The sequence below is a fragment of the Asterias amurensis genome, chromosome 1, assembly GCF_032118995.1.
Source record: "Asterias amurensis chromosome 1, ASM3211899v1".
Classification (NCBI taxonomy): domain Eukaryota; kingdom Metazoa; phylum Echinodermata; class Asteroidea; order Forcipulatida; family Asteriidae; genus Asterias; species Asterias amurensis.
Window position 1 is genome coordinate 32,355,215 of NC_092648.1, and position 19,977 is coordinate 32,375,191.

At 38.0% G+C, this 19,977-nt stretch overlaps 1 protein-coding gene across 1 annotated transcript; it reads right to left on the reverse strand.

Annotated features, from left to right (window-relative positions):
- Window positions 1-993: 993 nt before the first annotated feature.
- LOC139940970 (phospholipase B1, membrane-associated-like) lies at window positions 994-17,948 on the reverse strand. The gene is made up of 14 exons (XM_071937380.1): window positions 17,793-17,948; window positions 16,328-16,404; window positions 11,922-11,979; window positions 8,814-8,872; window positions 8,399-8,466; window positions 8,206-8,249; window positions 7,657-7,765; window positions 6,565-6,763; window positions 6,344-6,432; window positions 5,717-5,792; window positions 4,915-5,019; window positions 3,925-4,020; window positions 3,410-3,478; window positions 994-3,005 (listed from the first exon to the last, which is right to left on the reverse strand). Exons 1-14 carry the CDS (start codon window positions 17,857-17,859, stop codon window positions 2,838-2,840), a joined length of 1,284 nt encoding a protein of 427 aa, XP_071793481.1. The 5' UTR covers window positions 17,860-17,948; the 3' UTR covers window positions 994-2,837.
- Window positions 17,949-19,977: the final 2,029 nt, after the last annotated feature.

Genomic DNA, 19,977 nt, shown 5'->3' on the forward strand with positions numbered 1-19,977 from the left:
CTTCGAGTTCCAGTGCTTGTGTTTTCATTACCAGAAAGATATAATTATTACTAATTGAAGACTTTTGTCATCCGCCAGTCAAAAATGTAAACACTGGCTTTAAAGACAATGGACACTATTGGTAATTGTCAAAGACCAGTCTTCTCACTTGGTTTATCTCAACATATGCATAATATAACAAACCTGTGAATTGGAGCTCAATTATTGGTCGTCGAAGTTGCGAGATAATAATGAAAGAAAAAACACCCTTGTCACACGAGTGTGCTTTCAGATGGTTGATTTCGAGACCTCAAAATGTTAATTTGAGGTCTCGAAATCTAATTCGTGGAAAATTACTTCTTTCTCGAAAAACTACGTTACTTCAGAGGAAGCCGTTTCTCACAGTGTTTTATACCATCAACAGCTTCCCATTACTCGTTACCAAAATAAAGTTTTACGCCAATAATTATTTTTAGTAATTACCAATAGTGCCCACTGCCTTTAAATGGAAGGTACATGTATTATATGGTATTGTTAAAGACTAGTGTCCTCACTTGGTGTATCCCATCATAAGCATAAAACAATACGCCTGTGAACATTTGAGCTCAATTGGTCATCGGAGTTGCGAGAAAATGATAAAAGAAAAAACACCCTTGTTGGACGAATTTGTGTGCTTTCAGACTGGAATAAAAGACTTCTATAGCTAGAAGTCTTTTATTATTTTAGTGATAAATTAACAAAAAAATTAATAAAAAATTAATAAAAAACTACGTTACTTTAGAGGGAGTTGCTTCCCACAATTTTTCATACTACCAACAGCTCCCCAATGCTCATTACAAGTCAGTTTTTAAGTTAATATTTGTTTTGAGTAATTACCAAACGTGTACCTTCCCTTTAAGAAAAATAAGAAAGAAAAACACTAAATAAATATAGAAAAAGATCGAGGCCGAAGGACTCCAAAACAACTAATCAAAAACACTCGAAATAAACATGTAAGTTTATTTACTCGACCGATAGTAACTCCAGACAAATTATCAAAACATCAGATAATGAAGAGTCATAAAGATAACCTGTGCCATCATCGTTAAGGTCAGAAATAACATACTCAACATGCAATAAAGAAGACTAAAGTAAACTTCAAATACTGCTGCGAAGCTCCATTTAATTGTAAATCAAATAATGAATCTGGTGGTTAATGATTTTATGACATAGCAATCTTGAAGGGGATTATTTTAATCACAATTTTGTCCTTATTTTATGGTATGTTAGGGTTAGGTCCCTGATATAATGAGGTAACATCATGTACCGAACTTTACACAAAGTAACCAGGGTTCATCTTTATGAGAAATAATGTTTAACATAGTAAAAGTTGCACAGCAACAAATTCGATCATAACAGTTATCATTTTGTTGCAAGCAAAAACGTTGGCGCTCGAGATGTGGCATGACCCCCCCCCCCCCCTAAATTAAAAAAAAATATTTAAAGGCAGTGGACACTATTGGTAATTGTCAAAGACTAGCCTTCACAGTTGGTGTATCTCAACATTATGCATAAAATAACTAACCTGTGAAAATTTGACCTCGATTGGTCGTCGAAGTTGCGAGATAACTATGAAAGAAGAAAACACCCTTGCGTTTAGATGGTTGATTTCGAGACCTCAAGTTCTAACAATCAAGCCCACGTACAACTCAATTACAATGGATGACCAACTTTGAAAACAGCTATATTGAATATCGACTATATTGAACATTGAACATACATTGAATTTAATTCTTTTATTAGGTACGCATTAAAGACAGTGGACACTATTGGTAGTTGTCAAAGACCAGTCTTCCCACTTGGTGTATCTCAACATATGCATAAAATAACAAACCTGTGAAAATTTTAGCTCAATTGGTCGTCGAAGTTGCGAGATATGAATGAAATAAAAAAACACCCTTGTCACACCAAGTCGTGTGCTTTCAGATGCTTGATTTCGAGACCTCAAATTCTAAACTTGAGGTCTCGAAATCAAATTCGTGGAAAATTACTTCTTTCTCGAAAACTACGTCACTTCATAGGGAGCCGTTTCTCATAATGTCTTATATTATCAACCTCTCACCATTACTCTTTTCCGAGTATGCTAATAATTATTTTGAGTAATTACCAATAGTGTCCACTGCCTTTAAACATACAGATACTTGAAAATGCAAAGCAAAAACTTAAAAACATTAACCACAGTAATATCAATAAAAGGTAGCTACCAAATATACAGAAAATACGGTAAACTAACCACTTACAATTAGACACAATTTCGAACTTAAATTTTGTGAAAGAAGTTCAAACTTGGTCAAAGAAGATGAGACTTTCTCAGTCTACTGACATTGACATTGGACGCATGACCAATGCGATTTATCGCCACATCACAAATGTACATCATCTTCTATAGTCATTTTAGTTCGTGGCTCGCAACAAACAAGTCCAAAATCTACCAGAGTTCAACTATGCAGATGACTCTAATGAAGGTCAACGGTCAGACATTTGAATATTAATGAATTATTCAAGAGAAACGCAACGAGATTACACAAGATAGAGTTAAGATTTATATTCCTGAGAAAAATAAATGTCACATCGGACAGACACGATAACCATAATGTTATATACCATCTTTCCGGTACTGCATTATACGTATCTTCCGTCTTATTAACCTGGGTGGAAGGTATGACATCGGTCGAGACTATACTTTCGCGTAGTGGATCACTTTTGCTTAGCGGTTCACTTTCACTTAGTGGATCGAGGGAAGCGTTCTCTTCACTCTTCACATTAACTTCACTACCGCGAAATAACTACACTGTGGTTTATCTCTTCTAATATTGACCCTAATGTAAGAACATTGAAATGATGAGAAACGCCATCAGTGAAATAATAGCATTGTGCGGGCTGAGAGCTGCCTTTCCGTTGCCTGTTGGTGTAGTTCTCCGGTTGGGGTTTTCCGTGCTGGTTTCGTCAATCATGCTATTCTTGTTGGTGCCAAAATATGGCATATTCTGAAGAAGATAATGAGGAAAAGGTGGTAGATGTCAAATTTATATCCAATCAAGTGTCCCTATGGAAGTGTTAAAGTTACTGGACACCTCTGGTAATTGTCAAAGACCAGTTATCTCACTTGTTCTTTCCTGACATTACGCATAAAACAACAATGCATAGAATCTGCGCTTACGGAAGCAGGACATTATGTGCTTACAGCAAGCGAATTTCACGGGTCGGCGAATATTTTGGCGTCTGCGCGTGCGTACTCCACATTTCTAGACATTCTATAGAAGATAACTAGGCTATCACAGAAGTTCGGGGCTTGCACGTAAGCGAAGAATCGCGATCGTAAGCGCAGAATTTTCATAAATTACATAAATTACTCCAACACCAGCTGGAAAAGGCTGGATAAGCGACTTACCTCTGTTGGGCAGGAAAGGGATTTTGAATATGGATCCCATTCCATGGATTTATGTCCAACTGGCTGGAGCTGCACAAACGGGAATTACAAACAAGTAACAGTTTGATATCGATGAAGCATTTAGGAGAATATAGGAACTAAATATATTCACTACGAACACACGTTTGGTTGCCATCTGAAGAAAAAATTGATCAGTTTGGAGAACACCGAACCTCCTCTTTAAATATAGATAAGAACATGACATTTTTTGTTTAATATTACCCTGATCATTATATTGATGCAACCATTTTTTATTTTTTTTTATTCTTTCAAAGAATTTTTTCCATACCGTCTATCCACTAAATTTCTATTCACTTAACCGCCATCCGATAAAATCATATCCATTAAATCCATATCGACCTAATCCCAAAACCCAATAAATCCCGAATCTATACCCACAATATATCCATATCCACTAAATTTGTATCTACTAAATTTTACTCTAATTTTGTTAACCCTAATTAAAAGAATACTACCATGTTATTCCAGAGTTCCTTGGCTGCAAATGCGTGTCCCTTGGCACTCAGATGGAAGCAATCGGGTGACATGAATGATTTATCAAAATCACCGTTCTGAAAAGAAAAACATTATAATATGATATAAAGCTTTAGAAATGCTTCAAAAGGCCCACATTTTGTTCACAGCTAGCTGTGGTATTGATTCGTGGACCAAGTTGGCATGGTGGGCATCTTGCCCTTCATTTATATAACCCTATAATCCCGGTGTTATCTTGCACGTTCCCAAACAAAAACTGTTTCGGTTGAATTTGCCTTGGTTTATCATTTCAGCCATGCAGAAACCTGGAACAGTTACTGGTTATACATACGCGCGAAATGAAACGCCCAAGGTTAAACCATACGATGAAACAGTGGAAACCGACAGAATTTGCTCTTTTTTTTAAACGATGGACACTATGGAGTGCGTTATGTTACTTTGGTTATACAAAGAAATTTACCCAAACCATAGTGTCATTGCATTCTAACCACCCTCAAAATAGCTTTGTTATAGGGCACCCTGTCATTTACATACGGTCTATTGGGATGTCGATCCCTATTTCTTATTCCATTATTGAGTTTCCTTATTTAAGGGTTTCCTTCATCTGTAACTGAGCATTGCCTTTACTGTATGTAATCTCTACAGACCAGGGGCCAATTTCATAGAGCTGTTTAAGCAAAAAAAATTGCTTAAGCACGAAAATAGCTCGCTTATTTTACACATGTTACTGGCCAAAATTTCATGCAACATACTTTGCTTGTGACTGGTATTTAGCTGTTGTCTACTTTGCATACCAACTGAGTGGAGTCTTGGCCGGTAATCTGATTTTACTAAGCAATGATTTTTTTGCTTAAGCAACATTTTGTGCTTAAGCAGCTCTATGAAATTGGGCCCTGTAATGTTCAATCATTGTGTAGCTGAGATCGCGTGGTTTTAGGCGCACATACTAAAATATTCAAAATGTACTTTACCTCATCAGCTGGAAACTGTGTGTTTTCCATGAAGGGTTGGTACACCACTGTAAAGTCATCATTCGTATCATATCTCCCACTGTTTGCTAGATCTCGAAGTACTTCCTTTAAGTTTTTACGAAAACAATAACACAGTCATTTATCAGGGAATGTTTAAAGTCTTTAAACTTTGAAAGTTATGCTGTTTGATCAATAATTGTGGTGGCCTACAAACAATGCTGCACAACTGTACAATAATGTTATCACGGTATAATAACATAAGGATCGTTAATGGAAGCGAAAGGACACTACGCCTAACATCTTTTAGTAAAAAAAAGACGAACACAAAATTGGGACCAAGTTTTTATAAACCATTGTCAGCTTGTAAACTAATTGGCACCGTGGGGGTTGTCACACACAAAAAAGATACAAAACAAGAATCAAACTTAACATCAATGAAATTATGTATGCGCAAATTAGTGCTCTTTGAACACGATTCTATACCTTTCTTTGTTATATCTATAATGTGACAACACCCATTGTGCCAGTTGTTGAATTGTAGTAAGAGGCTATAGCTAAACCTGCATGATTGGCAACTTAGATAGCTGTATAACAACCAACAGATATCGTAACCTTTGAAAAATGGCACACACAAAAAACATTTGAAAACTTTACGTAGTGTGAATAGAATATACAAGAGGGTGTTTGAGGTGATACCATAAAACTACATCTCTGACCAGTTGTGGTGGTTCTGTTAAAACAAGCACGACGTTTCGATCGGCTTGTTCTAATCGTCTTCAGCAAACTTTCAATCTATACTAACCTGGTAATCGCGGGTTAGTTGCTCAACTTCCAAAGTTTCGTTATAATCCAAATTTTTGATGCAACTGCAGATGATACTAAAAAGAAGAAAAAAACAAAGACAAAAAAAATGTCTGAAATCATGATGTGATTATTTAGAAACACAGGGGGGCTTTGGCGAGTGGATTGTGATTTTAATCCTACAGTATGAAATGTGACAAATAGTCAGAGGATGTCATGAACAAGATTTGTGTGCACGATAGGACCTACTGTTTCTTCAAATACTCTAGTTTGCACTATAGTTTAAAATTGACTTTACCAAATGAATTATAATAAAAGTAAAATTCCAACCAGAGTATTATGCCTGTAATTTGGGTTTTTGCCTCACAGAACTCGGGAAAGTGCATTGCATAACACACATCGGTGTATAGGTAAAACTAAAATGAATATTATTTCTCCCCGATGCAAATTTAACATCTATTAAAATAAATTTAATGTGTATTTTTGTTTCAACGATTTGTATAAATATTATTTAATTAGAGGATTTGATTTCATAGACGAGCTTCGCTCAGAATGGTGAAACCGGCGATCTCCGGTTGGATGTATCGAACTTCGATTGATTAGACAAGAAAAACCTCAAATAACTTACGCGTGCGCGAGTCCACAAATAAACTCTGATTGTTTCGTTAGCTGGGTGACGTTGATGAGTCCCACAACGTTGACTAAGGTACGTGGCAACTTCAAGAAAAATAGAAGTGACAGCTGACCGTTACACATCATCAGTTTGTGTATGTTATGCATACATGGTTACTTTTGCAAAAAATATTAAAATAAATGTCTAGTCGAGTTGACTCAGTAATATTGTTTTACCTTGTCGTGAAGATGATCCAGTGCCTTTGTAATTCTCTCAATATACTTCTCCTTGGTATAATTCGGTCGGTCCTTGCAGAACTCACACACATCATTCCCCCCAATGAACAGTGTGATGACTTTCCAATCATTGGCTACGTCAATGGTCGGATCCGCGTAGATTCGGTTGACTAGATCCTCTGCCTGCCCAGGCATGGCACTGACGGTTTCAATAAACACATTGTTCGTGGTTTATTGTACAATTTAAAACAAGTAATATCACTCGAAATATTCAATAAGTCCAGCTGAAAAAGCAAAGACAGTAGAAAGGAACACAAATGATTGTTTTTTTGTGATGTGGTTATCAATATCTTGCAAATGGGCTGAATTTTAAGAACTGTGCCATAATAATTTGTATCATCATGTAAGCCCGCAAGTCACACTATGCCATTTCAATTGGCTCTTTTCGAAAATCGATCTGTTTAAACTCTTTTTCCATAATTGATGTCTTGAGCAATATTCTTCTATAATCTAAAATCAGGATGGTTGGCTTTTATCAATAAAGATTTAACCAAAATTGTGTTTTGAGATGAGGTATTACGTGGTTTGGTTCGATCGATTTCGTTCGATGTTTAAAAAAAATCCGATATTTTCACCTTTTCACGCTCTTCTAGGAACCACCTGTAGCAATTCTTTTGTATCATCTTGAAACTTAGACTAACTATTTCTGTATTCACACAGTTTTCCTTGTCAGTTTCGGCAAATAAGTGACATATTTCATTTGCATGCATCCTCTTCAGTTCAGGCATGCAGATATATATTGCATTCTAAGTATTTGGTATTAATTTTGACACCACTCTAAATTCTTGCGAAAAGCTGCTGGAAAGTTGAATGCTGCTCAAATGGATTGTTATCTTATAAATGCGAATGAAATAGAATTAAACCATTTTTGAGCTTTCAGTTTCGCGCGAAATAGAACAACGCTACGTTTCAATGTGTCTGCTTGTTGCCGAAAAATGACCGGGGAAACCAATCGTGTTGATATAGGTTTAGTATGTAAATGCAGTTGTACAACTTCAACCAAAAAGAAGGGATAAAAACAATCGTACTAACTTGGATCTTGATTTGGGTACAGCACAGTTGAGATATGACGTATTACTGCTGACATTCCCCACACCGAGAGAGTAACCAATCAGATCAGGGTTGTATAATCTTAGAATATCTGCAAAGTTATTATTATATTTGGACAATATTGGTAACTATCAAATAATTATTAGCATGCACTAACTTGGTCAAGAGCAACGGGAGAGCTGGTGATAGTATAAAAAACATAATGAGAGCTGGCTCCCTCTGAAGTTACGTAGTTTTTGAGAAAGCGGTTATTTTTTTTCCCGCTCAGATAATTAAAGACTTCAGGCCTTCTGTTATAACCAAGGCGCAGTTGTACATCAATTATAATTCTTTAATGCTCCCCTCAGCCCCCCCTTCTGCAATCTTCACCAAACCCCTCCTCCACAATACTCCCCTCACCCCTACGATATTCCCCCTCTCCCCCCCCCCCCCCAACAATCTTCCCCTCCCTTTTCTTCTTTAAATCTCACACCCAAGGGCACTTGCCCCCCTCGGGCCCGGTAGGTTGATTTAACTGTAACCTGAGCTTACTTGGTAATGTGAGAGCTGTCTCAAAAGTCCCATCACCACCGATACTGCAGAGAAAGAACAAGTCAAAATGACATCACCTTAATTTGTAACGTGTGTATTCATAAGTGTGTTTTTCTAGTGGTAATTTTCTATAATTAGTTATTATACAACTTATACAACGAACATCAAGAAAGTAATTTTTATAAAGGCTTACCTCCAAGATGTTCCCCTGTACTCATTAAATACTTCTAAGAGAGTACACGCTAGTGCCCCGTTGCCTGCCTTCAAAAACAAACAAAAAACACCAACAACCGGAAATTATTATTATTTTTTTTTTAATGTTTATATATACACTCTTAAATGGGTGGGATTTTAAAGTTAATAAAAAAAAACAATCAATTTTTATATTTAAAAATGAATCCTAAGCATTTAAAATTTTAATCTAAAAGATTAACCTTATTTAGATTTAAATATGTTTTAAGATAAATAAAAGCCTATCTCTAGCTCCAATTTTCCTTCCGATTTTATGTTTCGAAGACATTTTTTGAAGAAAAGTTTAATCAGTGCAAAAAGTAAAATAAAGTCAGTAGATTATTGTTTACGAGTGAAAACTTTTACTCCAAACTTACAGTTATGGAATCACCGAATGCACCTATAACCGCCACATCTCCGGGTCTCAATTTATGGACTGATTGTAAAACAAAGCAACCAAATAAAATATATCAATGAAAACATGTATCTGAGAATAGGTTAATTGAAAATAAACAACCCCCGCAAAAAAAAGTGTGGTGCGGATTGACTGTCAGGCCTGAAAACATTTCCATGCATCTTAACGGGAAGGTACACGTTTGGTAATTGTCAAAGACCAGTCATCTCACTTGGTGTATCCCATCATAACCATAAAATAACAAGCCTGTGAACATTTGGGCTCAATTGGTCATCGAAGTTGCAAGAAAATGATGAAAGAAAAAACACCCTTGTTGGACGAAATTGTGTGCTTTCAGATAAGAATAAACGACTTCTAGAAGTCTTTTATTATTTTAGTGAGAAATTACCTCTTTCTCAAAAACTTTCTCTTGTTACTTCAGAGGGAGTCGTTTCCCACAATGTTTTATACTATCAACAGCTCTTCAATGCTTGTTACCAAGTCAGTTTTTAAGTTAATATTTGTTTTGAGTAGTTACCAAACGTGTACCTTCCCTTTAAAGCACGCAATTCTTTGCAACAAGGGTAATCAATGCTCTTTTCTTGTAAATATGAAGACCAAATTGGGCAAAAATGTTCATCACAGATTTGTTACTTCGCATGAGTGGAGATACTGGTCTTAGACAAATACCAAAAGTACACCCTGCCATTAAAGTACAGTAACCTTGATTCTTGAAGTCTACTCTGCATCAAACACTTAAGATGTTTAGCTCTATTATCTCGTATTAGTGCCATTACGGAGGAAGACAATTTTATTAATGCGCACGACGTGTAATAAAAAGCAATTCAATAATTATAGTGTCCTTGGTGAGAGATGGGTAATGTCTCTCTATACATCGTAGCTTAACGGTAGTTAACCGTGACAGAAGTGAATAAAAATCGAGCGATGACAAAATAATCAAAATTTATTACTGAACTGAAGCGATCTACCACCAAACGCCACTATTGGCAGATGGGTGCCTTTAGCGACTCAGCATGCAGTTTAAAGATACAGGTAATAATAGTAATAACTTTCCCTCATAAAAAAAATAATGGAACAAACTTCATTCTGAATAAATACACCTCGGGGATAGGTCTGACGCTCAGTTTTAGTAGATAAATTTCTGTGTTATAAAATGCCACACACTCAAGTCTAAAGATACGTCACATGAACAGCGGTATACAAGATGGCTCTTCAACTTATTGTCAAGATTGATAACATGTTGGTTTCACTGGTTGTTCTCGTCTTCGTAACCAAGGGTGTCTTTGCAGCGAGAGGGTGCCCTGATGGATGGGTGCCTTTTGCTCATTCTTGCTACTTGGGTCTGGATGGATCCATGAAGGGCAATTGGACCACTGCTGTGATGCAGTGTGATCGTAACAACGCATCTATAATGGTTCCAAGCTCGGATTGGGAGAACGCATTTCTAAACACTTCGCTTCAGCACCGTGCAAATTCACTGGGTGCTTGGATCAACTGTAATGACGCAGACGTTGAAGGTGAATGGAACTGCTACGAGGATGGTAAATATCCGACTGAATATAGGAAGTGGGCGCCAAACGTTCCAAGGCCGTCAGTCGGTCGCAATTATGGCGTCATGATTACCCGTGTTCGCCCTGTTCACCAGAGGCGTGGCCATTGGGGTAATACTAAGAGGCTTGGCTATTGGCGTAATACTAAGAAAAACGCCAGATTATTTGTCGTATGTGAGCGTCCTCGTGATGCCAGCCGTGGTCAGTCTATGAATATGTACTGCATGACCATAGATTAGACCACTGGTCACTTTGTGACTCGTTTTCCCTTCGGCCACACCCTAAAACAGACAGTGGACGCAATAGCCGTCTGCAAACGATGATGTATTGACCGACAAGACTGTCTCTCAATCAAAATCAAGCGGAGTTCGTCTGGTTCCACGCCCAATGTTGGTGAGCTCAATAACGCACCACATACAAAGACTTGAAGGTGTGCCTTCACGAGAAACTACTTCTTTCTGAACAGTACAGTTGTTGAAATTTACTGTCTTTCACCACAACTTGTATGAACACGGAACGAGACAACACAAGTATACAAGTTGTTTACATGAAGAACGAACATTCAGGTATAAACTGAAAATTATCTGGTCAAAATGTACAGACCTTATTTGAAATGTGACCTATTCGATGGATTTGGACAAAAAAATTGCACTTAAAATGTATCAAACTGTTGCATTTGTACACCGTTTTATCCTGCATGCGGTTAGAGACTTGTAATAAAGGAAGTGGACACTATTGGTAATTTATAACTCAAAACAGTTATTATCATAAAACCTTACTTGGTAACGTGTAATGGGGAGCTGTTAATAGTATAAAACATTGTGAAAAACGGCTCTCTCCGAAGTAACGATTTTTACATGTAATGAAAATATCAATACATGTATTGAAAGTATAAATGCATGTATTGAAAATATAAATACATGTATTGAAAATATAAACACATGTTCTGAAAATATAAATAAAGATGGCACTATAATGGACTAGCGTAATTTCGAGCCCTAAGAGTTAGATTTTGAGGTCTCGAAATCAAGCATCTGAAAGCACACAACTTCGTGTGACAAGGGTGTTTTTTCTTTCATTATTATCTCGCAACTTTGCTGACCAATTGAGCTCAAATTTTCACAGGTTTATTTTAGGCACATGTTGAGATGCACTAAGTGAGAAGACTGATCTTTAACAATATACCAATAGTGTCCAGTGTCTTTAAAGGCAAAAAATTGTAATAACCAACTGGATAGAGCATCGATGTTGTAAAATAGAAATGGTTGAAGGCAATTTGCGAAAGCACCGATGCCATGTTTCTCACTAACTACGGTGCTGTTTTCACGTGCTATCAAAAATGTTTGGCATGGGTTCAATCAAGAAGATCGTTCGAACAAGGTTTTCGTTCGACCGATGATTGTTTTCGTTCGAACAAAGATTTGTTCCCGGTTTGTTTTCCCTTTATGTCTCTTTTTTAAAAGCTTTGTAAGTAGGCCTGTACATAGGCCTAAGTTTCGAAAGAAGAGTAAACTTCTCACCCGAAGACGGGACATCATTTGAGGATGTTATGGAACAATCGAAGCTCATCCCATGAACCTGTAATGGAAAAGAATGGATAAATTTAATATAAAAATAACAATACATATATAGTTATAATAATATCTTAGTTTAGCATGTTTTTGTATACATGTTTAGCTTTAAAGACACTGGACACTATTGGCAATTGTCAAAGACCTGTCTTCTCACTTGGTGTAGTTCAACATAATGTACAACATAATAAACCTTTGGAAATTTGAACTCAATTTTAGTCGTCGAAGTTGCGAGATAATAATGGAAGAAAAAAACACCATTGTCACACGAAGTCGTGTGCTTGTAGATGCTTGGTTTCGAGACCTCAAAATCTAATTCTGAGGTCTCGAAATCAAATTCGTTGAAAATTACTTCTTTCTCGAAAACTATACGTTACTTCCGAGGGAGCCGTTTCTCACAATGTTTTATACTACCAAGAATTTGAGGTCTCGAAATCAAGCATCTGAAAGCACACAACTTGTGACAAGGGTGTTTTTTCTTTAATTAATATCTCGCAACTTCGACAACCGATTGAGCTCAAATTTTCACAGGTTTGTTATTGTATGCATATGTTGAGATGCACCAACTGTGAAGACTAGTCCAACTGTCTTTATAGTATTGTGATAAATCGCTCTATTTTATTGCGACGGATCGCTCTATTTTATTATGTTACTAATGGACCCCAATCCTGGACTGGTGCCTTTTGGAATGGGGGGGGGGGGGTTTGCAGGCGTATCGGACTGAAGAAGGGCATTTGGTGCCGCCGGGGGAACCATGGAACCTGAGCGCACAAAGTGCTCTCGCAGTAAAAGTCCATGTAACACTTCTGATGGTTTGATTACAGTAATCCATAGATGACTCGGGCAGTTAGGCTGGACCATGATTAGCCATTACATTGTCTGTTTTAATCCGAGACACGCATTCATTTATCTACTCCCATTGTTACTTTCCACTTCAACGAAATAAATATCCTACATTTAAATCAGAATTGTGAATTGCACTCTATTTGCATCATCGGACAGTGTAGACCCTTTAAATAGACTTTAAAGATGGCCGATGCATCACACTTTGTTTTTAAATGCTCACTGTTTTACTTAGTTTGTTAGGTTCAACTAAAACAATACGCACACAATGCATTAGACTTCATCTCGTGTCCTGTTTAATTTTTAGGAGTCTGTGACGACTTACAATAATTGGGTAAAGGGTAAAGGGTTAAAATTTGATATCCCTAAAATTTTGGTTGACATTTTTGTAGGTAGCTGCAAAACGTGACGACCTTTTCTTCACCCCAATTTATTTCTACCTCCATGACCCAACAGTCAAGCACCAACAATCGTCAGCGATGACAAGACTTCTAATCCTGCAGTTCCACTAGTCTGCAAATACACTAATCAGTGTAATGATCACTAGTTTTGATCCCACCGCCAGATACCCGATGTTTATTATGATGAAGTTCGCTGACCTTAATTCAAAATGGGGTCCTGGGTCACCATCGAACACACGATTGACAAATAGTGTTATCTGGTCACTGGGAATCTGGTGATGTTGCTATGATTTGAAGGAAAAAAATACGCAAAAAAAAAAACACGCACGCGAGAAAGAGTCATGTGACATCATCCGATCCCACGGTGATCACGTGTTATGTTACAACACGTGGTTATTTAACTCGTTATATAAAGCATAACAGGGTTAGGACTCGTTCATCGGAATGGAGGTAAAGGAATATTCGTTATGGCTTTAGAATTTTGTTTACCCTTTCAAATATTTATTTTGAACGAAGATGATATCATAACCACTTTTGTAATTAATGTAATTTTTGGCATGGCCATAGTGGGAACAAATTCCGAAGTTTTCGGTGACATTGTCTGCGCGATCAACCGATAGCGCTGCGCTATCGAACGATCGCGCTGCGCTATTGAAATATCTATTGGTCGCGCAGCAATCGGTCGATCGCGCAGCAATCGGTCGATCGCGCAACAATCGGTCGATCGCGCAACAATCAGTCGATCGCGCAACATTCGGCAAACGAACATGCGCGATCAACAGATCGTGCGGGAATGGCTCGGCGCGATCGGCCGATTGTGCAGGAATGATTTTGCGCGATGGGCCGATTGTGCAAGAATGGTTATGAGTGATCGGCCGATTGTGCAGGAATGGTTTTGCGCGATCGGCCGATTGTGTAGGAATTGTTTGGCGCGATCGGCTGATTGTCAGGGGCCGAATTCACAAAGATGTAACATTGATTGTAACCGTAGTGTGACGTCACTATATAAATCACTATGGTGATACTGAAAATGTCCTGCTATGAATTGTATTGCTTTGAGAAATCGCCCTAAGGAATAGTTTACCTGCACGATCGGTCGAACGCGCGAAACCATTCCTGCACGATCGGTCGATCGCGCAAACCCATTCCTGCACGATCGGTAGATCGCGCAAAACTTTTCCTGCACGATCGGTAGATCGCGCAAAACTTTTCCTGCACGATCGGTAGATCGCGCAAACCCATTCCTGCACGATCGGTAGATCGCGCAAAACCATTCCTGCGCGATCCGCTGATAACGGGAAAAAATACTCCTAGCGCAATCGGTCAATCGCGCAAAGATGTCATTGCGCGATCGACCGATTGTTGCGCGATCGACCGATTGCTGCGCGTTCAATTGATCCTAGTTTGATCGTTCAATAGCGCAGCGCGATCAGTTGATCGCGCAAATTGACCGATCGCGCCCAACATTTACACAATGTCATTATTAGATACCTCGATTTAAACACATTAGTTACACCTGCAGCATATTCAAGGGCGAAATGGCCTCGTATACGTCACATAATCAGGCATATGTAAAAATGTATGCTAGGGCTATTCCTTAAGTTTGGAAACCAATTATTAAACTCTCACAGCTTTTTTACAGTAATGGGGAAATTATTCATTGATTCTTGAACTTTAAAGGAACACGTTGCCTGGGTTCGGACGAGTTGGTCTATAAAAAGCGTTTGTAACCGTTTGTATTAAAATTCACATCGTTTAGAAAGATGTTTTAAAAGTAGAATACAATGATCCACACAAATTTGCCCCGAAATTGCGTGGTTTTCCTTTTATTTTGTGAACTACATGTAACACGGTCGGCCATGATTTATTTGACTCCCATAAATAGCCGACCGTGTTAGTCGACGAGGTAAAAGGAAAACCGTGCAATTTCAATTGTGTGGATCATTGTATTCTACTTTTACAACATCTCTCCACCCTAATGCATTTTCAAAGTCTAACTCGACCGATCCAGGGCAACGTGTTCCTTTAACCCTCTGCTAAATTTACGTGTCGTGTGGCCGAGCGGTTAAAGGCAGTGGACACGATTGGTAATAATTACTCAAAATTTTTATCATCATAAAACCTTTCTTGATTACGAGTAATGGGGAGAGATGGATGGTATAAAACAAGTGAGAAACAGCCTCCCTCTGCATGCAAGTGACGTAGTTTTCGAGAAAGAATTAATTTTCCACGAATTTGATTTCGAGACGTCAAGTTTAGAATTTGAGGTCTCGAAATCAAGCATCAGAAAGCACTAGTCTTTGACAATTACCAATAGTGTCCACTGTCTTTAAAGCCATTGGACCCTTTCGGTTGAGAAAAAAAAAAAAAAAATCACAGATTTACAAATAACTTACAGGGTTTACAGAAGGCAATGGTGAAAGACTTCTCTTGAAATATTATTCCATGAAATGCTTTACTTTTTGAGAAAACAGCAAAACAATATAAATTCTCGTTAACGAGAATTACGGATTTATTTTAAACACATGTCATGACACGGCGAAACGCGCGGAAACAAGGACGGGTTATTCCGTTGTTTTCTCCCGACTCCGATGACCGATTGAGCCTAAATTTTCACAGGTTTGTTATTTGATATAGAAGTTGTGGTACACAAAGTGTGGGCCTTGGACAACACTGTTTACCGAAAGGGTCCAATGGCTTTAAGAGCACCGAACTCAAACTCTGGTGTTTCTGATCAGCATAGTGTGGGGTTTGAATCACCAACCCTGACACTTGTGGCAAGACACCTTACCATTGCTTCGTCCTTCGGATGGGACGTAAAGCCGTTGGATGGATTGGGCGCTCCGATCAGCGCTCTACCTAGCGGGTAGACAGATTGAACACCCAGCACCTTTAATTGACTGGTGATGTATCAGCTTTGTGTGGTAGCAAACGATGATCGACAATCAGCCAGTTTAACATTGACCTTTGGGAACGACTACCAGTAAACCACAAAGACACAACATAACTAGTAACTAAATCAACAAGCTTGACTAAAATGGACATCCTAACCAATAGCTTCAAAATATTTTAGTATTTAAGATCCGATAATTCTTATACTGCCAGACTTACATAAGGCTCATTGCAGTCTTTTCTCGGACTGACATAATCCAGTTGACTCATCTCTGATTTGTACCTCTGCCATTTATCTGTGAAAGAAAACCAAAAATAAAATTGTAATTTTTACTGATACGTTCATTGAGCATCATGCCCTAAAGCTACAGAGGGTGGTTTTTGTATAAAGCGTCATGATTATTTTAATTTCAATTGGTAGAACTAGCCCTCCATAAAATATGAGGGCGAATATAGGCCCGCCTATATGCCCAATGGGTGTAAAGGGTATCCCCAATGTTCTCATACAACGCACTATTTTCCTCTAGTATAGAAGTACGCCTATTCCCCCTTAAAGGCATGGACACTATTGGTAATTGTCAAAGACCAGTCTTATTACTTGGTGTATTTCAACATATGCATTAAATAACAAGCCTGTGAAAATTTGAGCTCAATTGGTCGTTGAAGTTGCGAGATAATAATTAAAGAAAAAACACCCAAGTCACACGAAGTTGTGTGCTTTCTACTTGATTTCGAGACCTCAAAACCTAAATCTGAGGTCTCGAAATCAATTTTTTTTTTGGGGGGGGGGGGGTGGGGGGAATTACTTCTCTTTCTCGAAAAGGGGAGCTTCAGAGACAGCCGTTTCCCAGAATGTTTTATATTATCAACAGTTCCCCGGCATTACTCGTTACCAAGTAAGGTTTTATGCTCATAATTATTTTTAATAATTACGTGTCCACTGCCTTCAAATCCTTTGAAGAATCAACGTGATTCCAAGCATACAACAAAGCCACCGTAATAATGGTGGGATGGGGGGGGTACACCACGATCACCAAAATGAAACAAAAATCAAAACTGTATACTAAAATAATGTATGGTGATACCAATTCACACACCAGTTCTGGCAATCCTGTATATTTCCCATACAAAGTTAAAGGAACACGTTGCCTTGGATCGGACGAGTTGGTCTATTAAAAGCGTTTATAACCGTTTGTTATGAAATGCATATGGTTAGAAAGATGTTTTAAAAGTAGAATATAATGATCCACACAAGTATCACTCGAAATTGCACGGTTTTCCATTTACGTCGCGAACTATCACGGTCGGCCATTTATGGGAGTCAAAGTTTTGACTCCCATAAATGGCCGACCGTGTTAGTCGACAGGGTAAAAAGAAAACCACGCAGTTTCGAGGCATATTTGTGTAGATCATTCTATTCTACTTTTACAATATCTTTCTAACCATATACATTTTACAACAAACGGTTACAGAACGCTTTTCAAAGACCAACTCGACCGATCCAAGGCAACGTGTTCCTTTAATGTTAAGCAGAAATGGTTTCAAGAAATATGCCTAAAATTGCGCCAAATGGTAAAAAAAAAAATGTGGACAAACTTGTTTTGTTTTTTTTAAATGTACCGTGTTTGTTGAGTAACATGTAATGGAAACAATAAAAACTTATATTACAATGTTCAGCTCTTACCAGGTTCCTCCGGCATTGACGCAGAAGCAGCGATCACAGCCGCTAGAAATACAAGAAGTTTCATCATTCACTCAGTGACACAAACGTCTTGTTTTGTTGGTCCTTAATTTTCAAAAGTCTCACTGGGTGAAATTCAAGTAAACTGGCAACAGACCAAGCACCGGAAACAAGGCACACGCTGGCACTCACCTCAGCAGGTCACAGGGATTTGTGCTATCAATTCTGAACGTGAACTACAACATGTGGTAAGGCCAAGGTTTAACTTGTTGTAAATCATTAATTAAAATTCTCCGTATTTGAGCTTTTTATATAATTTTTTTTATAACACCAATGGTCCGATATAACTGATTCGCTGCTATCTATTTTAGATAGGCCTTCAAAAGATCTGCACGATTGGGAAACACACAGCAAACACTTATCGAGATATAAAGAAATTATATAAACCGTACTATTTATACTTTTTTTGGACCTGACCGCAGTAAAACACTTAAGTTGGAAGAAAATATTTTTTTTATGTAAACTGCTACCTATAATTTATGGGAACACGTTTCTTCTGAAAACGTCCAATGACTTTTTTCATTCCCTCAAAAAGGTTGTATTTCGATGGAACTACATGATTAAAGGCAGTGGACACTATTGGTAATTACTCAAAATAATTATCATCATAAAACCTTTCTTGATTACCAGTAATGGGGAGAGGTTAATAGTATAAAACATTGTGAGAAATAGCTCCCTCGTAGTTTTCGAGAAAGAAGTAATTTTCCACGAATTTGATTTCGAGACCTCAAGTTTAGAACTTGAGGTCTCGAAATCAAGCATAAGAAAGCATACAACTTCGTGTGACAAGGGTGTTTTCTTCTTTCGTTATTATCTCGCAACTTCTACAACCGATTTAGCTCAAATTTTCACAGGTTTGTTATTTTATGCATATGTTGAGATACACCAAGTGAGAAGACTGGTCTTTGACAATTAAGTGTCCACTGTCTTTAAGAGAGGGAAAATAATATTATTTTGATGGAACGATAAGCACCTTCTCTGTTCTTCTGTTCTGTTGAAAATATTGTATTGACCCAGCATAATATATTAAAAAAGGCCCGATTAGTCTCTCTTTGGGATGCTATAGGTGTCATGGCAGCAAATGACTTACGGTAAATCCATTCTCCTCGGTAATGGTCGGATGCTCAGAACTAGGCAAATAATGGAATTTATCCGGTTAAGTCTGCTGCCACTTAGCATTCCAAAGTATCCCACCCAGTTATCAAAGATGAATAGCTTTCTCATCGATCAATCGTGTCAAGTGCAGCAGTTGCTGCCGTGTCTAGAATACACAAAATGAAGCAATGCGAACTATATATTCTCTGGAAAGAAATTTACAAGACACAAGAAAACCACAGTAGATGATTGGTGCTAATGAAATAAAAAGGGAATCTTGAGGGTGCAAGGAAAAAGCGAACTCAAACACAAAATCAAGTTAGGCCTTAGTTGAAGGCAATACAATGCAAAGAATTCAAACCAGTATGTAGTAGGCCTATTTGAACCTGCAAAAAATTAATGTGTGTAGTTTGAGAAAGGTTAAAGCGGCATATTAATATAGGATAAACATTCGTGTGGGTTCGAATCCCGGTCGTGACACTTGTGTCCATGAGCAAGATACTTTACTATAATTGCTTCTCTTCACCCAGGGGTATAAATGGGTACCTGCGAGGGTAGAGGTTGATATTGTGTATGAAAAAGCCACCGTACGCGCCTTACAGGCAGCTCAGGGCTGTATACTCCCACGGGAGCAGAGAAACATTACAGGGATGTTATTGGCCCCATGACCACGGCACTTATGTAAAGAGCATTGATACGGTTATTGTGAAATGCGCTATATAAGAATTTGTTATTATTATTATTCAGGAGCATGAGGGGTGCCAAGTTTTGGCCCGAAACGGGTAAGGGGTTAGATAGCGAGGGAAGGAGACAAATTTCTCGCCGCGAACATTGTCATGTAAATTGCGCCCTCTCCTGGAAAGTTATTTTTAAATAATAATAGTATTATTTGTTTTCTATTCTTAGCACAAGAGGGCGCCCTTTAAAAATCCAGCTTCTGGACGTCTCAAGCGTAATTGGAAGGGAAAAAAGCAAAGAAAGTAATAGACCCTGGTTATTGTCAAACACACTGAACACAAATAAAAACATTTCC